A 22727-nucleotide genomic window follows, 5' to 3' on the forward strand; every position below is an offset into this window, starting at 1 on the left:
TCTGTGATAGTTCTGTAGTACTGTTATGCAGGGAATTGCTGAAGCTCACAATTGCATTATGGGAAAATGTATGGGTCAAATGACCCATTTGGAAAGTCAGGCCTTTTTTGTGTGGTTAGCTTATGAGTTATAACACATTTTTAATTACGACTTGTGGAATGGTGTAAGAAGTAATACTGTGAATGATGATGTAAACCTGTAGTAGATATATGCATCCTAATGCCAAATTAATTCTGTAACATCCATTTCAAATAGAAATGTACTGTTAGAAAAGCCTGTGTTTATGTTAAAAATTGTTATATAATTAGTTATATAATTTTTTATTCTTTATTAATGTCAAAGCATTTTAATGCAGTAAGCCATTTTGTTCTATAGTTCTGTAGTTTTGATTGAATTAAAATGTTGTTCAGGTACATTGCAAGTCTACCCAAGGAATTCTGAAAAAGGTACAATCCAACAGATTTTAGCTTTTTTTCTAGTGTTCTTTTCATTAACTTTTGGTGTTTTTGTTTTGTATTTTAAATTCATGAGGGGATATTGGAGTAATAATTTTCAAATCATTTTGTAGCTCAACAGGTAGGGCAGTCGATAAAGCAGCACTAAGATAATGGGTTTGACTCATAACGATGAAGTCTGTATGCTATGGTAAATTAAATAGACTGCGAAGTTCATAAACCAAAATGTAAGCACTGTAGCTTTTTTTTGTGAAATTCTACATATCCTACACCTGTAAACACACTGGCACCTGACCAGCTCTTTTTCTACTTCTCAATTTCAATAAATTGCATTAGTTAATATGGCGTCATTAAAAATGCACATTGTCCCAATTCTCTTTATAGAGGCCTGAACCCCTAGCAAGCTTTTCACTCTAAGGTTGTATTCGTCCACAATGCAGTTGGAGCAATACTATGGAGGACATCATTTCTATGCAGTAAGATGCTGTTTTCGTTCTGTCTCATAATGCAATTGTGATTTACAGTAATATTACTACAAAGCTGTTCTATAATAATATACTATACAAATCATAGTACAACTGGCAGGTTTCACAAAAAAATGCTACGGGTGTAGATTTACATCAGACCAAGCAACTAAAAATAATCCACCTCATTTACTGACTTAGATAAAGTCATCTTTATGATATTCATGTGATATTCAGCACTCACAATAAGTCTGTTATAAGACCATTTTGATTTTTTTTTTGATGATGACCTTATTAATGTCTAACACCACACCTACCCTTAACACAATAACATTTACTTTCACAATTTGTAAGCGCCTTTAAGTGTCTCACTACATAACCAGGATTTTATACTCTAAGCATCTGATGCCAATTTCTTACCTGAGCTGCTAGGAATTGTGCAACCAAAGGCAAGTAATGGCGTCTCATTGGAAGTTGGCAGCTTTGCCTTTAAAACCTCATGAGACCTCATGAGACCTCATTTAAGGCCTCATGAGACCTCATTTAAGACCTCATGAGACCTCATTTAAAACCTCATTTAAGACCTCATTTAAGACCTCATTTAAGACCTCATTTAAAACCTCATTTAAGACCTCATTTAAGACCTCATGAGACCTCATTTAAGACCTCATTTAAGGCCTCATGAGACCTCATTTAAGACCTCATTTAAGACCTCATGCGACCTCATTTAAGACCTCATTTAAGACCTCATTTAAGGCCTCATGTGACCTCATTTAAGACCTCATGAGACCTCATTTAAGGCCTCATTTAAGGCCTCATGAAACCTCATTTAAGGCCTCATGAGACCTCATTTAAGACCTCATTTAAGGCGTCATTTAAGACCTCATTTAAGGCCTCATGAGACCTCATTTAAGACCTCATGAGACCTCATTTAAGGCCTCATTTAAGACCTCATGAGACCTCATTTAAGGCCTCATTTAAGGCCTCATGAGACCTCATTTAAGACCTCATTTAAGGCCTCATTTAAGACCTCATTTAAGGCCTCATGAGACCTCATTTAAGGCCTCATGAGACCTCATTTAAGACCTCATGAGACCTCATTTAAGACCTCATTTAAGGCCTCATGAGACCTCATTTAAGACCTCATGAGACCTAATTTTTATTTTTGCTGCAGTGGTTGCCTTTACTCCTTGTCCCCAAAAGAATAACAGAATGTCATGATGTCCCCAGGGGTCCTCACACTTCTGCCTACAACTGGATAGAGGTTGAAGGTAGGGTGACCTGGTGTCCCACTACCTTTGCATTGCATTGCACAGCATTTTGACCCTTTGTCCCGCATATTGAACTCCAAATCTACACAAACATGTTAAACACCAAACTTACTCAAACTTTGCAGATATGGTCAAAGTTATCTTTTTATAACTTGCATATTGCAAAAGCTGTAGCAGATAAGGTAAAGCTAGCAGGCAACATCATGGCTCATCATATCTTTCAAATAGCAAAAGCTGTGGCCTGTATCTTTTAGGGCCTAACTAGTGTGCTGTGGAATAGACTAGAGGACGAAATATAGATGTTTACAAGCTGAAAGGCAGAATACAAAGGTTTCTTATTCTGTTGTAGACATTACATCAAAGTGTTGGCATTGGTAGCATATCCCACACGGTCCCACACTACTGCCACTAGCTATCAAGCAACCAGGAATTCCTCCATTTATTAAAACACATCAATTACATTCTTACAGCCAGCTTTCTGAAATACTATTCAACCTTTTTAACTGACAACAGAGATGTTTGCCAACTCTTTTGACATATGTGTGTTAGTAAACTAGAGCACAGATTATAAATTTGCATTAAGAAATGCCACAGATCCATATCAAATGCCACCACCACAAGCAATCAGTCTCTAACTCATCATGCCTGAGGAATTAACCAATTTAAGCAGAAACCACTCTACTGACATACAGTATGTGTGGCTCTTTTCTATGAATTGTGCTCTGTGTGTCCCAACACTATTACTGTTGGTGTAGACTGATGGTTTGTTGTTGTTGTTGTTATTGTTATTGTTGTTTTATGTTTCAGTCTTCCTTGGAGTGCCTCACTGGTCCAATGCAAACAGTGTACTGTATATTGGCTAATAGAGGTGTGTTTTACCCCAAGGCACACACAGTGTGCTGTATATTGGCTAATAGAAGTGTGTTTTACCCCAAAGCAACCTGCCCTTTTCTGCATGGAAACCAGTATTGTATAAAAGAGCACTATGTTGGGTTGCCTCTCTATCCTTGACACTGTCAATTTTACACTGCACTGTTAAACATTTCCTGTGAAAACTACATTAAGTTATTGGCAGTTATTGGTCAGTAATTCTTTTTTTTTTTATTTTATTGTCCGTTTTCACGAAGATGCCTGCTGTAAAAATAAAGGTTTACTTTACCTCCAGTAATTTACCACAAGAAAGTCAACAATAAGTTACTATAATATTTTTTGCAGTGCTGATTTTGAATTTACATTTGGAATAAGCCTACTGTAAACAAACAGCAGTATCATACTGGAAGCTACTAGCCAGTAAATTATTGTAATGTTATTTTATACTGTTAAACAAATAAATTACCAATATGACTACTGTAATATACAGACAGAACTCCAACCATTAGTTCTTTCACAGTGCACCCACCCCAGGGAAAAGGCACTTATGTGCAGAGATGACCAACCCCAGTTTTTTGGTTTATCAAAGCAACTTATTCGCAGGTCTGGAATGTGTATTTACTGTTCAACAAACATTACATTTAAAAGTCTTTGTGTGGAACAGCTTTGGAGTCAGCCATCCTAACCATTCAGCTAGACAGCTTTGGAGTCAGCCTCATAATGCAATTGTGATTTACAGTAATATTACTACACAGCTGTTCTATAATAATATACTATACAAATCATAGTACAACTGGCAGGTTTCACAAAAAAATGCTACGGGTGTAGATTTACATCAGACCAAGCAACTAAAAATAATCCACCTCATTTACTGACTTAGATAAAGTCATCTTTATGATATTCATGTGATATTCAGCACTCACAATAAGTCTGTTATAAGACCATTTTGATTTTTTTTTTTGATGATGACCTTATTAATGTCTAACACCACACCTACCCTTAACACAATAACATTTACTTTCACAATTTGTAAGCGCCTTTAAGTGTCTCACTACATAACCAGGATTTTATACTCTAAGCATCTGATGCCAATTTCTTACCTGAGCTGCTAGGAATTGTGCAACCAAAGGCAAGTAATGGCGTCTCATTGGAAGTTGGCAGCTTTGCCTTTAAAACCTCATGAGACCTCATGAGACCTCATTTAAGGCCTCATGAGACCTCATTTAAGACCTCATTTAAGACCTCATGAGACCTCATTTAAAACCTCATTTAAGACCTCATTTAAGACCTCATTTAAGACCTCATTTAAAACCTCATTTAAGACCTCATTTAAGACCTCATGAGACCTCATTTAAGACCTCATTTAAGGCCTCATGAGACCTCATTTAAGACCTCATTTAAGACCTCATGCGACCTCATTTAAGACCTCATTTAAGACCTCATTTAAGGCCTCATTTAAGGCCTCATGTGACCTCATTTAAGACCTCATGAGACCTCATTTAAGGCCTCATTTAAGGCCTCATGAAACCTCATTTAAGGCCTCATGAGACCTCATTTAAGACCTCATTTAAGGCGTCATTTAAGACCTCATTTAAGGCCTCATGAGACCTCATTTAAGACCTCATGAGACCTCATTTAAGGCCTCATTTAAGGCCTCATGAGACCTCATTTAAGACCTCATTTAAGGCCTCATTTAAGACCTCATTTAAGGCCTCATGAGACCTCATTTAAGGCCTCATGAGACCTCATTTAAGACCTCATGAGACCTCATTTAAGACCTCATTTAAGGCCTCATGAGACCTCATTTAAGACCTCATGAGACCTCATTTTTATTTTTGCTGCAGTGGTTGCCTTTACTCCTTGTCCCCAAAAGAATAACAGAATGTCATGATGTCCCCAGGGGTCCTCACACTTCTGCCTACAACTGGATAGAGGTTGAAGGTAGGGTGACCTGGTGTCCCACTACCTTTGCATTGCATTGCACAGCATTTTGACCCTTTGTCCCGCATATTGAACTCCAAATCTACACAAACATGTTAAACACCAAACTTACTCAAACTTTGCAGATATGGTCAAAGTTATCTTTTTATAACTTGCATATTGCAAAAGCTGTAGCAGATAAGGTAAAGCTAGCAGGCAACATCATGGCTCATCATATCTTTCAAATAGCAAAAGCTGTGGCCTGTATCTTTTAGGGCCTAACTAGTGTGCTGTGGAATAGACTAGAGGACGAAATATAGATGTTTACAAGCTGAAAGGCAGAATACAAAGGTTTCTTATTCTGTTGTAGACATTACATCAAAGTGTTGGCATTGGTAGCATATCCCACACGGTCCCACACTACTGCCACTAGCTATCAAGCAACCAGGAATTCCTCCATTTATTAAAACACATCAATTACATTCTTACAGCCAGCTTTCTGAAATACTATTCAACCTTTTTAACTGACAACAGAGATGTTTGCCAACTCTTTTGACATATGTGTGTTAGTAAACTAGAGCACAGATTATAAATTTGCATTAAGAAATGCCACAGATCCATATCAAATGCCACCACCACAAGCAATCAGTCTCTAACTCATCATGCCTGAGGAATTAACCAATTTAAGCAGAAACCACTCTACTGACATACAGTATGTGTGGCTCTTTTCTATGAATTGTGCTCTGTGTGTCCCAACACTATTACTGTTGGTGTAGACTGATGGTTTGTTGTTGTTGTTGTTATTGTTATTGTTGTTTTATGTTTCAGTCTTCCTTGGAGTGCCTCACTGGTCCAATGCAAACAGTGTACTGTATATTGGCTAATAGAGGTGTGTTTTACCCCAAGGCACACACAGTGTGCTGTATATTGGCTAATAGAAGTGTGTTTTACCCCAAAGCAACCTGCCCTTTTCTGCATGGAAACCAGTATTGTATAAAAGAGCACTATGTTGGGTTGCCTCTCTATCCTTGACACTGTCAATTTTACACTGCACTGTTAAACATTTCCTGTGAAAACTACATTAAGTTATTGGCAGTTATTGGTCAGTAATTCTTTTTTTTTTTATTTTATTGTCCGTTTTCACGAAGATGCCTGCTGTAAAAATAAAGGTTTACTTTACCTCCAGTAATTTACCACAAGAAAGTCAACAATAAGTTACTATAATATTTTTTGCAGTGCTGATTTTGAATTTACATTTGGAATAAGCCTACTGTAAACAAACAGCAGTATCATACTGGAAGCTACTAGCCAGTAAATTATTGTAATGTTATTTTATACTGTTAAACAAATAAATTACCAATATGACTACTGTAATATACAGACAGAACTCCAACCATTAGTTCTTTCACAGTGCACCCACCCCAGGGAAAAGGCACTTATGTGCAGAGATGACCAACCCCAGTTTTTTGGTTTATCAAAGCAACTTATTCGCAGGTCTGGAATGTGTATTTACTGTTCAACAAACATTACATTTAAAAGTCTTTGTGTGGAACAGCTTTGGAGTCAGCCATCCTAACCATTCAGCTAGACAGCTTTGGAGTCAGCCTCATAATGCAATTGTGATTTACAGTAATATTACTACACAGCTGTTCTATAATAATATACTATACAAATCATAGTACAACTGGCAGGTTTCACAAAAAAATGCTACGGGTGTAGATTTACATCAGACCAAGCAACTAAAAATAATCCACCTCATTTACTGACTTAGATAAAGTCATCTTTATGATATTCATGTGATATTCAGCACTCACAATAAGTCTGTTATAAGACCATTTTGATTTTTTTTTTGATGATGACCTTATTAATGTCTAACACCACACCTACCCTTAACACAATAACATTTACTTTCACAATTTGTAAGCGCCTTTAAGTGTCTCACTACATAACCAGGATTTTATACTCTAAGCATCTGATGCCAATTTCTTACCTGAGCTGCTAGGAATTGTGCAACCAAAGGCAAGTAATGGCGTCTCATTGGAAGTTGGCAGCTTTGCCTTTAAAACCTCATGAGACCTCATGAGACCTCATTTAAGGCCTCATGAGACCTCATTTAAGACCTCATTTAAGACCTCATGAGACCTCATTTAAAACCTCATTTAAGACCTCATTTAAGACCTCATTTAAGACCTCATTTAAAACCTCATTTAAGACCTCATTTAAGACCTCATGAGACCTCATTTAAGACCTCATTTAAGGCCTCATGAGACCTCATTTAAGACCTCATTTAAGACCTCATGCGACCTCATTTAAGACCTCATTTAAGACCTCATTTAAGGCCTCATTTAAGGCCTCATGTGACCTCATTTAAGACCTCATGAGACCTCATTTAAGGCCTCATTTAAGGCCTCATGAAACCTCATTTAAGGCCTCATGAGACCTCATTTAAGACCTCATTTAAGGCGTCATTTAAGACCTCATTTAAGGCCTCATGAGACCTCATTTAAGACCTCATGAGACCTCATTTAAGGCCTCATTTAAGGCCTCATGAGACCTCATTTAAGACCTCATTTAAGGCCTCATTTAAGACCTCATTTAAGGCCTCATGAGACCTCATTTAAGGCCTCATGAGACCTCATTTAAGACCTCATGAGACCTCATTTAAGACCTCATTTAAGGCCTCATGAGACCTCATTTAAGACCTCATGAGACCTAATTTTTATTTTTGCTGCAGTGGTTGCCTTTACTCCTTGTCCCCAAAAGAATAACAGAATGTCATGATGTCCCCAGGGGTCCTCACACTTCTGCCTACAACTGGATAGAGGTTGAAGGTAGGGTGACCTGGTGTCCCACTACCTTTGCATTGCATTGCACAGCATTTTGACCCTTTGTCCCGCATATTGAACTCCAAATCTACACAAACATGTTAAACACCAAACTTACTCAAACTTTGCAGATATGGTCAAAGTTATCTTTTTATAACTTGCATATTGCAAAAGCTGTAGCAGATAAGGTAAAGCTAGCAGGCAACATCATGGCTCATCATATCTTTCAAATAGCAAAAGCTGTGGCCTGTATCTTTTAGGGCCTAACTAGTGTGCTGTGGAATAGACTAGAGGACGAAATATAGATGTTTACAAGCTGAAAGGCAGAATACAAAGGTTTCTTATTCTGTTGTAGACATTACATCAAAGTGTTGGCATTGGTAGCATATCCCACACGGTCCCACACTACTGCCACTAGCTATCAAGCAACCAGGAATTCCTCCATTTATTAAAACACATCAATTACATTCTTACAGCCAGCTTTCTGAAATACTATTCAACCTTTTTAACTGACAACAGAGATGTTTGCCAACTCTTTTGACATATGTGTGTTAGTAAACTAGAGCACAGATTATAAATTTGCATTAAGAAATGCCACAGATCCATATCAAATGCCACCACCACAAGCAATCAGTCTCTAACTCATCATGCCTGAGGAATTAACCAATTTAAGCAGAAACCACTCTACTGACATACAGTATGTGTGGCTCTTTTCTATGAATTGTGCTCTGTGTGTCCCAACACTATTACTGTTGGTGTAGACTGATGGTTTGTTGTTGTTGTTGTTATTGTTATTGTTGTTTTATGTTTCAGTCTTCCTTGGAGTGCCTCACTGGTCCAATGCAAACAGTGTACTGTATATTGGCTAATAGAGGTGTGTTTTACCCCAAGGCACACACAGTGTGCTGTATATTGGCTAATAGAAGTGTGTTTTACCCCAAAGCAACCTGCCCTTTTCTGCATGGAAACCAGTATTGTATAAAAGAGCACTATGTTGGGTTGCCTCTCTATCCTTGACACTGTCAATTTTACACTGCACTGTTAAACATTTCCTGTGAAAACTACATTAAGTTATTGGCAGTTATTGGTCAGTAATTCTTTTTTTTTGTATTTTATTGTCCGTTTTCACGAAGATGCCTGCTGTAAAAATAAAGGTTTACTTTACCTCCAGTAATTTACCACAAGAAAGTCAACAATAAGTTACTATAATATTTTTTGCAGTGCTGATTTTGAATTTACATTTGGAATAAGCCTACTGTAAACAAACAGCAGTATCATACTGGAAGCTACTAGCCAGTAAATTATTGTAATGTTATTTTATACTGTTAAACAAATAAATTACCAATATGACTACTGTAATATACAGACAGAACTCCAACCATTAGTTCTTTCACAGTGCACCCACCCCAGGGAAAAGGCACTTATGTGCAGAGATGACCAACCCCAGTTTTTTGGTTTATCAAAGCAACTTATTCGCAGGTCTGGAATGTGTATTTACTGTTCAACAAACATTACATTTAAAAGTCTTTGTGTGGAACAGCTTTGGAGTCAGCCATCCTAACCATTCAGCTAGACAGCTTTGGAGTCAGCCATCCTAACCATTCAGCTAGACAGCTTTGAAGTCAGCCATCCTAACCATTCAGCTAGACAGCTTTGGAGTCAGCCATCCTAACCATTCAGCTAGACAGCTTTGGAGTCAGCCATCCTAACCATTCAGCTAGACAGCTTTGGAGTCAGCCATCCTAACCATTCAGCTAGACAGCTTTGAAGTCAGCCATCCTAACCATTCAGCTAGACAGCTTTGAAGTCAGCCATCCTAACCATTCAGCTAGACAGCTTTGGAGTCAGCCATCCTAACCATTCAGCTAGACAGCTTTGGAGTCAGCCATCCTAACCATTCAGCTAGACAGCTTTGGAGTCAGCCATCCTAACCATTCGGCTAGACAGCTTTTATGAATTCACATTTGCTGGTAAACTTTTAAAATGATCACAGCCATCAAACTTTTATTTTTAAGCTTCTTTGGCATGTAAATTCTACATATGTAGACCTGTAAACACACCGGCACCTGATGCCTTTATCTCTTAATTGACTATGCCTAAATATATAAGCTCATTCAAAGACATATGTGCCATTCAAAATCACCTTTAGTGGACCATAATCAGACACACAACTTAATATGTGTTGTGTATCAGTTTGGCTGAATGCTAAGCTGCTAACATCTTTGCACATGGGTCATGGGGTCAGTGCAGAGAAATGGAAAAGCTCTTTCCTGCTTTTCAATTTCATTTCAAATCAATTGCATTTGGTTATATGGTGCCATTTAAAAAAAGGTACTGCCTAAAGCACTTTACAGAAGCCTGAACACCTAAGGGCAAGCTTTTCACAGTAAAAGGTTGTATTTTTCCACCATGCAATTGAGGAATACACAGGACTATCAGTACAGTATAATACTGATTTTTTTTTGTGTACAATGTTGTGTTTTTATTTATAATTTCCCAAAATGCATTTGGGATTTCAAGTAATGCACAAATCAGTTATACAATAATAAACTATACAAATCACAGCAAAAAAAAGTACAGATTTCACATACATTTCCAACGGTGTGCACACCCACTGACAATACCCCGATGACAGTCATAAAACTTCAAAGAGATCTCCAGTGGGTCCGGGTCTAGTGATCCATGTTATCGCCACAGGGAGATGCCTTTCTTACTCTCTGACTCTCTCTCTCTCCGTTCATTCCCAGGCCATAAGCAACTTCTGAAAGGGTACGAATGCACCATGTCCAGGCATGCTGTGGAAAAACCACAGAGAGTCAGATGAAGAGATCAGATTAGAAAGAGACAGGTTTTCTGAAGTGCATGCTTTCCTCTATACTGTGGACACTAGACCTAGAGTACATTGTATACATGTATAATCCTGCCTTTGACTTTTGTGTTGCATGCACTACATATATTTGGTATGTCAGCGTTAATTTTCTCCTTCTCGTCTTCAAATTAATTTTGTTGATACATGGTCAAGTGAAACAGAGATAAACATAGCTGTCAATCAAACAAGCTGTCAAGGCTATACACTTAACACTTTACTATACAAGGCTATACACTGTGTGCTTTTGCACTCTGGATGTGAAATCCTACAGAAAATGTAAGAATTGTGCTTACAGCGCGATATTGCAGAATATAGTCCTATAACCAGTTAGCAAGCTAATTAGCCTTTACCAGTGCCTGTTGGCCTGATGGCTGTTAGCTTGTTAGCTCACTAGTTTTAGACAAAAATGTGGCACCCATGTGTTTTCTGGCATTACCATTCAAAGTAGTGCTGTCCCTGGAGGACTCCAGACTGGGAGGCGTTGTCAGCGCGTTCCAGCTCTATCCCCAGCTGGTAGTCCTGGGAGCCGCCCACAGTGCCCAAGTAGCGCAGGGTGCCGGTGCTGATCCGACCCGAGGGCAGCATAACCCGGACCCGGTGGCCAACCTGCAGGTCTAGGGGGGAGTGAGGCACAAACACCCGGTGGGGGCCACTGCCACTCCGCCAGGAACCCACACTGCAGGAAGACAAGAGTGTGTGTGGGTGTGTGTGTGTGTGTGTGTGTGTGTGTGTTTGTGTGTGTGTGAGGTGGGGGGGCTACTGTCAAAATCACAAGTTTTTAATGTCAAGCTATAGATAGGAGTGTGACAGGGACAATTAGGGGCAATTCATGAGGTAAAGACTTTCAAGGTTGCAGGAAATAAACATGCCTCTCTGTTAAATATAAATCATTGCAGCTGAGATCTCTGAGAACCAGGTGTAAACACTGTTAAAACTGTTAAAGTGTATTAGTTAAAAATGTGTTTCTACAGAGCTTACTGGGTCCAGCAGCAGGGTGTTACAATACACATACATCCCGTGTCATTATGCATAATTACCATACTCCTGAAGACGCAAATATGTCTGTATGGTGTACCTGGTGTTTGTGTTCACAGACGAAACTGAAGGGGGGCTGGAGTCACACGCTGATGATGAGGACAGTGAGGACATGTTTTGGTCAGCTCTTAATGCCATCATCTCGTGCCTCCTGAGGGTGGTCCCTGAAAGGGCAGTGACAAGGCAAACCAGTCCCAAACTAAATACTTCAACACACCTCCTCTGTAAGCTTTTATGCTGGGTTTTAATCACATAAATAGAATGACAAGGTTTGGTTAAAAACGTCATGGACTGAAGGATATGTGGTTGACTTCAGTACAGCTGCCTTATAAGCGTTTATGTTGGATTCTAGAGACATACAGAGAATGCCAGGGTACGACTTACAATGGGGTTGAAGGATATGTGATTTCTGGTATCTAGGCTAATTTACTTGGAAAGTCCTGGCCCTGTTCATCAAACTGGCTCAGTGGCCCATTCTCCAACATGGCCTCAAACAGCAGTTCTCTGGGAATCTGTATCCCTTCCTGCCCGAGGTAGACTCCACTTCTTACCCAAGCCTCAGAGGCCAGCTAAAGAAAAAGACAGTTGGTACGAGCCCCATTAGATAGATAGATAGATAGATAGATAGATAGATAGATAGATAGATAGATAGATAGATAGATAGATAGATAGATAGAAAGAAAGAAAGAAAGAAATAGAGATAGATAGATAGATAGATAGATAGATAGAAATAGACACAGAAAGAGATACATAGAGACCTGGTTTTGTAGGTCCTGCTGCCTCTTCTGCAGTTTCAGGAATCTCCTCTCCCATGATTCCTTCTGGCTGTTGAGATGGTTCTTCAGTTTCTGGATATCCTCCTCAGCAGCTGACAGCCTCTTTTGGAGGGGAGGCCTGTGCTTAAGCCTACTGGCCCTGTCCCAGCCCTCACCACGGCCTAATGAATGAAGTTAGATTCATTATTGATATTGATATCATCACTGTCATCATCACCATCATCATCATCATCATCATCATCATCATCTTCTTCTACTTCTCTTTTTCTTCATCATCCTCATCTTTACCATCACCATGACCACCACTATCATCATCATAATCATCGTTTTCTTCTTCTTTTTCTTCTTCTTCTTCTTCTTCTTCTTCTTCTTCTACTTCTCCTCCTTCTTCCTCTTTTTCACTTTTCTTCTTCTACACCATCATGACCATCATTACCACCATTATCCTCCTCAATGAGCAGAAGGACTGTTGGCCAGTTAAGGTGAGGTCTCAAATTGTGAGGTGGATGGTGGAAGTGTGTGATTACACAAATACTGCCATCTGCTGGACAAGTAGGTTTAGTTCATTTAAGGACTCTTTTTCATACAGTATAGCAGTATAGTTTCTCACTGCAGCAGCCATTTAAACTACAAACAGTAAGAGTAAAATGCTTTACATAACACTTACAAAGCAATGTTTTCCCTCTGGAAAGAAACAAGGGCAAATCAAAAGATGATTTACCTACATTACCCTTGGTTCAGGTTAAACAGAGGTTGACAGAAAAACATTCTTCAGAAACTTGCCAGTCTATAGTCTATGAAATTGGCAAGAAAGTGAAGATATCTGACAAAGGTACGCACCACATCCTTCACAGAACAGCGCAAGCTGGCTTTAACCAAGACAGAAAGGGGACATGGAGGCTCAACTGTGCAGGAGGATAAAAACATCTGAATCTCTCATTTGAGAAACAGATGGCAGTTTTATAGCACCCAGACAACACCAGTCCTATCTTCAACAGTGAGGCCGCTCTGTAATACAATTCCTCTCGCCAGAGTTTAAAAAGAAAAGCCCATTTACAAGACTGGCCAATGAATGGAAAAGACTCAAATGGCCGAAATGAAACAGATACTGGCTGGAAGAAGATTAAAAATAAGTTATAGACAGACCTAAGTTCTAAGTTCAGGTGTTTGGATCACACAGAACAATTTTTATGAGGTGCAGAACAGATGAAAAGATGCCGGAGGACTGCTTGACCACCGTCTCTCAAGCACGGTAGAGGACATGTGATTGTCTGGGGCTGCTTTGGTACTTATATGATACATACATATAAAGTATGTCATTTGTTTAGCGTAAAGGAGACGTTTAAACAAGGAAGGCTATCACTCCATTTCACCATCACCATACCCGGTGGACGGCACTTGACTGGAGCCAACTCAAAGCATTGCTCCTAATTATGCAAGACCTATTCAAGGAAGAATGAGCCTGTACTGTAGTGAGGCCAGGTTTATAACTGCTGCAAACGGAGGACAAATAACAAAATAGTTATTTCAAGCTGAAAGCATTGTCTTCACTGTATTTTCTATTTATTGTGCACCTTATTTGATGGATACAAAATGGGTTTTTCTGGAGAACGTGTAATTTTCTGGGTGTTTTCAATGTTATGGCATATAAGTAAAAATATAAACAAACACGGTGCGTCTTTTAAAAATGTAAACAATAAGGTTGTCAGCACCTGTTTCATACGGTTCCCTTGGAGACTCTTGTATTGCATGGTATGGGCTAATCTGCAGAGGAAGCACAACGATACAGGAACAGGATGTGAGATGACACACAGTGCACTGCACACTTCAGAAACAACTGGCTTTAAACAGTGCTAGATTACTGAGATGGCAGCTTATTTGTGAAGAAAAGGAATAAATAACACCCCCGTAGCAAACAGACATTAGGAAATGATTTAATTAAATAACAACAAAATGTTACTTGTTATTTCTTGATTTATTTATTTTATCCTCTGTGCAGTGACTATTTCAACAGTAGCGATTTCTCAGAGGGTGCTGGCCTCTGGAGTTCAGCATGTTTAGTATGTATAGTACATGTTGACAGTGCTCACCCAAAGAAACCTCCATGTGAACAGTAACCCCTTGCATGTCCATACCAGTGCTGACCACAGGATGTATGTCACCATTTTGAGGCATGTTCACCGACACATGACTGCAGTTCTGGACCCACATATGTTCAGGCAAGCAAAACAAAAACAAAGAACACAATAATTTAAATGACAGTCAGAATCTAGGTAAGTCCAATCATGCAGGTTAACCACTAGACTTTAACCCTCTCGTATGGGGCACTTTCTAAAACAATATTGACATCATAGGAGAGTAGAGCCAATGCAAGGGCATGTTCAGTCAACACAGAGCGCTATTTCCTGGTATCTATTTGTGTCACTCTTCCCTTAAGCCTTTTTCATTCACAGAACACACCAAACTGCTACTTACTGTGCATACATAAAAAGACATTCAAAGACAATACAGACATAATCATAATACTAACATGTACCTCTAACAGGTGTCCTTTCAGTCAGTTGTGCTGTCCAGACGTAAACAGAGAGGCCTTACACTGTGTGGTAGCACTCCATGACATGTTAGCGAGAGTTAGCCTGTTGCTACGCGCACCAGGGATGACTTGTAAATCCTATCTAATCCTCTTAGATGCAGACGTCCCTCAGACCACTTGCATTTGAACAGAGACTGATTTAGGCTGCTTGTCCTTGTCACCCTGGTCCAAAAGCCAGCCATCTCAAGTTCAAATGCAAAGAAAGGCAGATCTTTCATCAGAACAGAAGCACTGATCTATGCTGTGTATATTATATATATATGAAAATCACACTGAATAACAACATTTTTTAAATGTGTCATAAAGTATGGCAAGTTAGTCCCACAACATAAGGCAAGGTACTGCGATCATTAATGATAAACAAATTATTCTCTGACTTCTACAATATGTTTGTGTGTGGGTTTTTACCAAACACATAATATGTCACATTGGTCAGTTTGTACTAAACACACTAGGCATGTGTCACATTAGGTGAGCAAAGGTCATGAGAGGAAAAACATACAGGAGCTGAAATGTCATGGGAACTGGATTAGGCAACTGCTCATAACTCAGATATGTGGAGCTTGACTCTCTGTCTTTCTCTCTGTCTGTCTCTCTGTCTCTGTCTCTGTCTCTCTCTCTCTCTCTCTCTCTCTCTCTCTTATGTGTGTATGTGAAAGAGAGAGAGAGAAAAGGAAGCACTCATATGTAAATGCCCCTGTAGTTCTACTAAATAACCACATGAGGGCATCCATTACTACTATGGTTTGTACTCCTGTGTAGTGCGAACCTGGAAAGCTCAGAGCTTCTGCTTCTTAAAAGAGGATGCAGCCAGATGATTAAAGCTTCTGTGATATATAGAAGAAACACTTCAAATTAGTTATAAATAGTATAATATACATTTTACCACCGCACATTCAGTCATTTGTGTTTCTATGGTAATTTTCTATTTAAATCATTGTTTCAACCACAACACTATGGTTCACGACACTGTTGTATCACCCAGGGTGTGTTTGGATCTCAGTATGGTTTAAAACTCAATCCATATCATTCATATCCAACTCCATGAAACTACACTGTTTACTGTAAATATTGGCTATAGCATGAAAGGCATGAGACCTATAGCCAACCCACATCTCCATGATCAGAGATACAGAGAAAGACAAACATTCAAAACATATTCAGGGTGTACAAGACATATACATATAGCTACACTAAGGGCAGGAGTTGGAAACTATATGGACCCTAACTACTATGCTACTGCTATGTAATAGGTAGCAATGATGTTGTGTTTTCTAGCATTGTCCCTATTGAAATAGCCAAAATTAAAATTGAAAAACAAAATTAAATTTAAACATTAGCACAGGCTTCAACCAAACTCAAGAGATAATTGCCTATTTGTAGTCCTAACAGCAGTTGAGTTAGTTTTTTCATTATTATTCATTCAATCATTATTTCATTTTAACACTTACCATATACTAATACCATGTACACTTTTTCAAAAGTCTTCACACAGTGGACTTTACAGACACACAACTCAGCACATCAGTTAACCTTTAACCACCAAACAACCACCAAAGCCCTTCATACTTCACCCAAAAGTGACTTGCTGCCATAACTATAGCATGTGCTCTCTCCCATTAAACTACTCAATGTACAATTAATTCGTTTTTAGTTTTAGTTTTGATTCTTTATTAGTTTAGTGTTGTAAAAACGTATGACTCTTACTGTATATATTGTAATAGAAATCAAATACAGTAAATATGAAAGACAGAGCAATGCTAAATTTGCTGTGGTATACTATAGTACAAACTATACTATAGTGTGCTGACACTTTTCTTTCCCAGTACAGTAAGTGAAACAACAACACGTGAGACCACTAGAAGTGCGGTGCAGCCCTAGTGTTGATCCGTGTTGTCCTCTGAATTTAGCGTGACATTTTTATGAACTTCACATTTACAATGTTCTCATTTGCCTTAAATCTTTACAAAAGAAATCTTTAGCACATCTTATCCACCCCTAAAATCCCCTATATTCCACAAATATTTCAAGGCAAGCAATTGTCATGACACCAAGAACAAACTTGTTCAATCTGTTGGTTTGTCACAATACCACTTTTGCCACTTTTGAGTGTGGTACATTTACCGCCTGAGATAAATGGTGTCAGTGGTACAGTGGTAAGTGTTGTTGTCTAAAAATTAGCTGACCTGGATTCAATTCCTGGGAACAACAAGATGCTATTGTATGTCAATTTGGATGAAAGTTTCTGTTAAGTACCAGACCTTTGTTGTAGTTGCATTTTTGGGTCACTTTGCCTCATTGATAGTCCATGACATACATATACAGTAGTAATAGTGGGACAATGTCTTCAGTGACAGCTACATCTACATTTCTTTCCTTCATACATTTCAATGCATATGCTGTACTACCACTTCTGTATTACTGCAAACAAACAAAATAAAGCAGAAAACCGATAAACTTTCCGCAAAAATCAGAATAATCTGTCTTATTTCAAGTGTATAGTTTCATTTGGCTTCCAAAATGCAGCATCTTTCCAATGGTGATCTAACTGTCTGCACAAATTGCTATAGTCACACAGAGTTTTGCTGGTGGTGAACATTGACTGAGATGGGTATCCATTTTGGAAGAAGTGGTCATTGAATGTATTTTGTATCTAGGCAATGGAAAAGTAGCCACAGTTTAGATCGCATAGTCTACTGATGGTGAATGTGTTAAGTGTGTTAAGAAATAGTGTAAATGGTATGGAGACAAGTGTGAAAATTATTGTAAAAAACTGTGAAGAAAAATCTCAGACAGATATACAGACAGGCAGACAGGCAGGCAGACAGACAGGCAGGCAGGCAGACAGACCGACAGGCTCATTTATCTTACTTAGCCCTTGTTTGAATATTTCCAGGGACATATGTCTCTCTCTTTGTTGCTAGGGTGACCTGTCTAGATCAAATAAGCCATGCTTATTTGCATGCATATTTCCATTTGTTAAATATTGACATTTGTGTGGTAAACAAATAGTCTGTTGTGTAAAGCCTCGACAGTGATACTCATTTTTATTCTGTGCTCATTAGACTGCACCTGCTCCTCTCCTCTGTGTGTGTGTGTGTGTGTGTGTGTGTGTGTGTGTGTGTGTGTGTGTGTGTGTGTGTGTGTGTGTGTGTGTGTGTGTGTGTGTGTGTGTGTGTGTGTGTGTGTGTGTGTGTCTGTGTGTGTCTGTGTGTGTGTGTGTGTGTGTCTGTGTGTGTGTATTCAGAGATTAATATGTACATAACGTCCAGTCCTCTGCCATATCTGCAGCTCCTACCCAGTGCAGAACCAGGAGAAACACTCTCTCAGAAGCATTTTATGGACAAAGCAGTATTTATTTTATGACAGCTTGAAACAAAAACACATCATCACTACTGGACTTTATAGTTATTCAATTTACATGGTTCGAGGAATAAAGTATCCTGAGAGAATTCTGTGAATCTGTGAACAAAATAACACATAACACATCTGAGATAATGACATGGGGTCAGATTTCTGGTCATTATAATCATGAGCACCTTTGCCAAAAAGATTGTGTTAGGTGTATGTGAACATACGCTTTTTGCACATATCATAACACATACTCCAGAGGGTAGTGAAAACTGCCCAACGCATCACTGGTTCCCCACTCCCCACCATCGAGGCTGTCCAGAGCAAAATATGTCTGCGGAAGGCGCGCAGCATCGAGAAGGACAGCTCCCATCCCAACCACAGACTGTTTGCCCTCCTCCCCTCAGGGAGGCGCTACAGGGCCCTCCGTTCCCGGACCAGCAGGCTCAGGAACAGCTTCTTCTTGCACCACAGTGATAGCCCCATAGACATAGTATACAGTATGTCTATGGATAGCCCCCCCTGGCTACCCCCTCACACTCCTTCCTACAGTGACTGTATTCCCCCCTCTACCCTGGCCTGACTGCCACACACCTCCCTCCAGCCACTGAACATTTGCACTAAATTGTTCATTTGTCTATCTATTTATTTAAAATTGTTGTCCATATCCATATTCATCGTATTTATATCTCATCATGTCTCCTACCTCATTTATAACTTTATAATTTCTACTGCCACCTTCACCTGTACTTCACCTGCACTTTACATATATATATATATCACATCTGCACTAATCACCATTATTGCTGCTCATGTTCTTACTGTTCATACCACTTATATCTTATGTCATACTGTATATATACTATTTATCTAAACTCCTCAAAAAAAGTTCGGTACATGCCCACAACGTGCAGTAAGTGAAATATTAGATTATTGCTCATGCTGGTGACCAGCATGAGGAGGAGGTGCCAAGCTGTTGTGGCTGCGTATGGATCTTCCACACGCTACTGAGGTCCCTGACAGTGTAAAATGAATAAAGTGTAAAAATGTAAATATGTGTTGTTTTTTCCTTATTACTGTGGGAGAGTGCAATCATCCAATCCACCAAGCAACTCAAAACGAGAGTGAATACCAACAGAAGAATATTGCAGGGGATTTTGGCTAAATAAATTTGGCCGCTACCCACACGGTTAGCTGTGTTGCTCATTGCACGAAATCACGATCCTTACAAGTTGTACCTCGGTGTAAAGGTGACTAATCAGGCTTTCCAACGATATAAAATACAATAACAATTGGTATTATTAAAGGGGAGGAATAATCGACCGAAATAACGTTTCCGAACTTTTTTTGAGGAGTTTATATTTATATTACCATTATGCACATACTCTGCACTCTTCTGCTTTGCACTTCTGGTTAGATGCTAATGACAATAAAGTTGAATCTAATCTAATCTAATATTTCACTTACTGCACGTTGTGGGCACGTGTTGCATTTTTTTTTTACCTTGTCCACTATGTCGAATTCTAACTTCTATCACTACTCCTTTTTCTATTATAATATGAATTGTTGAATATGTACATCATTTAAATACTAAGTGTGTACAGATGCTCTCTGTGGAAACATCATCCATACAGTGAATTTCACGATCAAGGCTACTCGTGCATAAGCCTCATCATGATGGTCCATTTTTTTCTTTTTGAGCCTGTCCTCTCTTTCACAATTCACAATTTCACAATCTACCTAATGTGAACACACATTACCTGCACCAACAAACCCATTCAGGCATCTCAATGCAATGCTAGCCAATTATGTGTTTATGTACAAGCTGCCTCCTATCCGAACATATCCAATTGCCTCTGCTCTGCTGTTTGGACTTGAGCCGTGAAAGGTCTTTTGTACCCACGTCTATGGTGAAACGTGGATTAGGTGGTTTCGATGAAACGTGGAGATGAAAGGCGACCATGTCTACAATGATTGAGTAACTGGCTGTTTCCAGAAGAAAACAAACAGAAACAAACCAGAAAGCGTACATGCCTAGGTACATTAAGATTAATTAGATCTAATGATCAGGTTGTATTCATGATTTTAACTTACATCAAGATATTTTATATGCTTAACACCTAATTCAACATAGGAAAATGACATGACTTTTGATGTATATGATCACTAAACCATTTTCACACAATTCCATTTTATCTGTCAAACACGCCTCAGCGCGATAATCAAGGCCTAGATATCCTGTCAAATCATAGACAAGAAGTAATGTTTTGTAACCTTCCAATCATTTTGTAGGTAACATGAACTACCGTATCATTTTCATTTTCTCCCCCTAGCCCCCATTAATATTTTATTCCAGGAAGTCAATTTGATAAAGAAACTTTTACTGTGTCACTTTGCACAGACAAGTGATGTTCCCAAGTGCTTATGCAAACCTTTGAGAGATCAAGCCGTAATATGAGGCATAAACTCGGTCAGATACCTTGCCGTGATGCATTCATCTAGCAGGGCAGTCATGAACAAGGAAAAAAAATTGTGTATGAACTGGGTGTGAAAATTGTGTGTGACCACGGTGTTGAAGAGATCCATGTAAATCAAAAACAGTCTGTACAAAGTCCGTTCTTTTTTATCCTTCTCAGAAATAGAGAAGTGAATCGTGAAAAAGAGAAGGATTTCTGCTGTCACCCGAGTGGCCCCGTCCCTTTGTGTGCCAAGCAGGTATGCCTGTTTCGCAGTGCCACAAAGGGGTAATTGTTGTCCAGAGGAGAGCTTTTTCTGTCAGTCAGAAAAGTAGGGTTTTTCATTTCACCTGCTCTGGTGCACAAACCACGGACTGAAGCCCTTAGAAACTCCTCCAACAGCCAGCGACAGCCAATCGCGCAGTGTTCCCACACAGACTTGTTTTTACCTCCGTCCAGTAAAAGGAGAAAAATAACACTTTAATGTCCTGGTGCACAAGATGCTCAAATCAAAGTGAAATGTCACGATGGCAGCTTTTGTTATGAGCTATTCATTGACGGTAAATAAAGACAGTTGAGGAACAGGTTGAGACGTAACATGAACGCACGGTTCTGCTGCATTTTGGGTCTGGTTACCCATTGGATAAAGCACTGTAAAAGTGTGTGGTTTACGTTATCTCTTTCTTTTGTTAGATGACTGATTCATATCTTTGTTTCTGTTGCTAATTTGGAATTCAGGTCAGGCTCCTGAATCCTCTCTTGAGGATTGAAACTCTGAGGGTTTTCCTTCTCAAACTGTTAGTTTGCCTACATGCTCGGAGGACTTTCAGCAGTTGTTTATTGTCTTTCTTCACTATTACTGTCCAAATGATTTCACTGTTAAATTGTTAAATGAGGCCACAGGCTTTCAGCCAGAGGAAAATAGACTGAACTGTTAAGGACTCACAATGACACTTGATTTCAGTCACAGCTGATACTTCAACCTCTTATGCCATTCTTGTCCATCTGTTAACTGCTCAGCCTAAATCTGCTGTCTATGCTGACTCGATGTGATATAAGAAATAGATTTTAAGAAATACAGATTCAATTCAACCTGATGTATTTCTTTCAAAAGGTGATTTGACTTACAAGAGTACATATTTGTCTGCTGATGGATGTTTGGGTCAGTAAGACTGAATGTCTCCATATTAGGCCAATGATTTGGGAGCCATCATGACTATAAACACTGTATATAAGCACATGATTAGTCTGCCTTCTATGCCTTGCAGGATCTGAGAGGAAAAAATAGATCACCCAAAAATGGACTGATCTTTACAAACTGAAGTTTGTAAATTGATCCTCTGTATTGTGGTATTGTGGAACACCCACTCAAAATTTTAGCACTAAAGATCCTCCTCACAGGTTCCACCGGTGGTGCGAAAGGCCAGGTGGGTGAGCGTTTCCGCTACTTAGACAACCTCTCCAGTGATGTCACCAGGGCGAGAGGGGGGAAAAAGGAATTCCGGAGAGAGTGGAAAGAGAGGGAGACAGTGAGAGAGAAAAGAAGGGAGGAAGAGGGAGTGAGCGGGAGAACAAGAACAGGAGCAAACGAGGTATAATCTTAACAGCATTGATGCACGCACATCTGACAAGCTTGTTCTACCAATCTGAAAAACAGTGAGTAACACTAAATTGAAATTTCTTATAGACTTAAAGACTGCCGATGTTGTTTTGTACAAAGGTGCCGTCGGATGTTTTGCTCAAATAATCTCTAAAGGATGTAGCCTGGTGTATTAGGTTGCCATGGTTGCATATGGTGATACAGCAGACTTATTCACATGTACAGTCAAAAAGGTATTGAAT

The 22727-nt window shown here is 39.2% G+C and overlaps 1 protein-coding gene across 1 annotated transcript; it reads right to left on the bottom strand.

The window, feature by feature from the left end:
* Nucleotides 1-8913: 8913 nt before the first annotated feature.
* LOC116222492 lies at nucleotides 8914-15152 on the bottom strand. The gene is made up of 8 exons (XM_031576855.2): nucleotides 15022-15152; nucleotides 14576-14684; nucleotides 14198-14249; nucleotides 12468-12646; nucleotides 12140-12278; nucleotides 11750-11873; nucleotides 11111-11350; nucleotides 8914-10600 (listed from the first exon to the last, which is right to left on the bottom strand). Exons 2-8 carry the CDS (start codon nucleotides 14648-14650, stop codon nucleotides 10543-10545), a joined length of 867 nt encoding a protein of 288 aa, XP_031432715.1. The 5' UTR covers nucleotides 14651-14684; nucleotides 15022-15152; the 3' UTR covers nucleotides 8914-10542.
* Between the last annotated feature and the right edge of the window lie 7575 nt (nucleotides 15153-22727).

Source organism: Clupea harengus, chromosome 11 (genome assembly GCF_900700415.2).
Source record: "Clupea harengus chromosome 11, Ch_v2.0.2, whole genome shotgun sequence".
NCBI lineage: Eukaryota > Metazoa > Chordata > Actinopteri > Clupeiformes > Clupeidae > Clupea > Clupea harengus.

What these genes read in the sequence shown, in the direction of transcription:
- LOC116222492 (XM_031576855.2), bottom strand. Translation starts at nt 14,650, where the DNA reads ATGGTGACATACATCCTGTGGTCAGCACTGGTATGGACATGCAAGGGG. An exon ending in AAGGGAACCGTATGAAACAG is followed by an intron (nt 12,647 to 14,197) that starts GTGCTGACAACC and finishes TTCATTCATTAG; the next exon opens with GCCGTGGTGAGGGCTGGGAC. An exon ending in AGCAGGACCTACAAAACCAG is followed by an intron (nt 12,279 to 12,467) that starts GTCTCTATGTAT and finishes CTTTTTCTTTAG; the next exon opens with CTGGCCTCTGAGGCTTGGGT.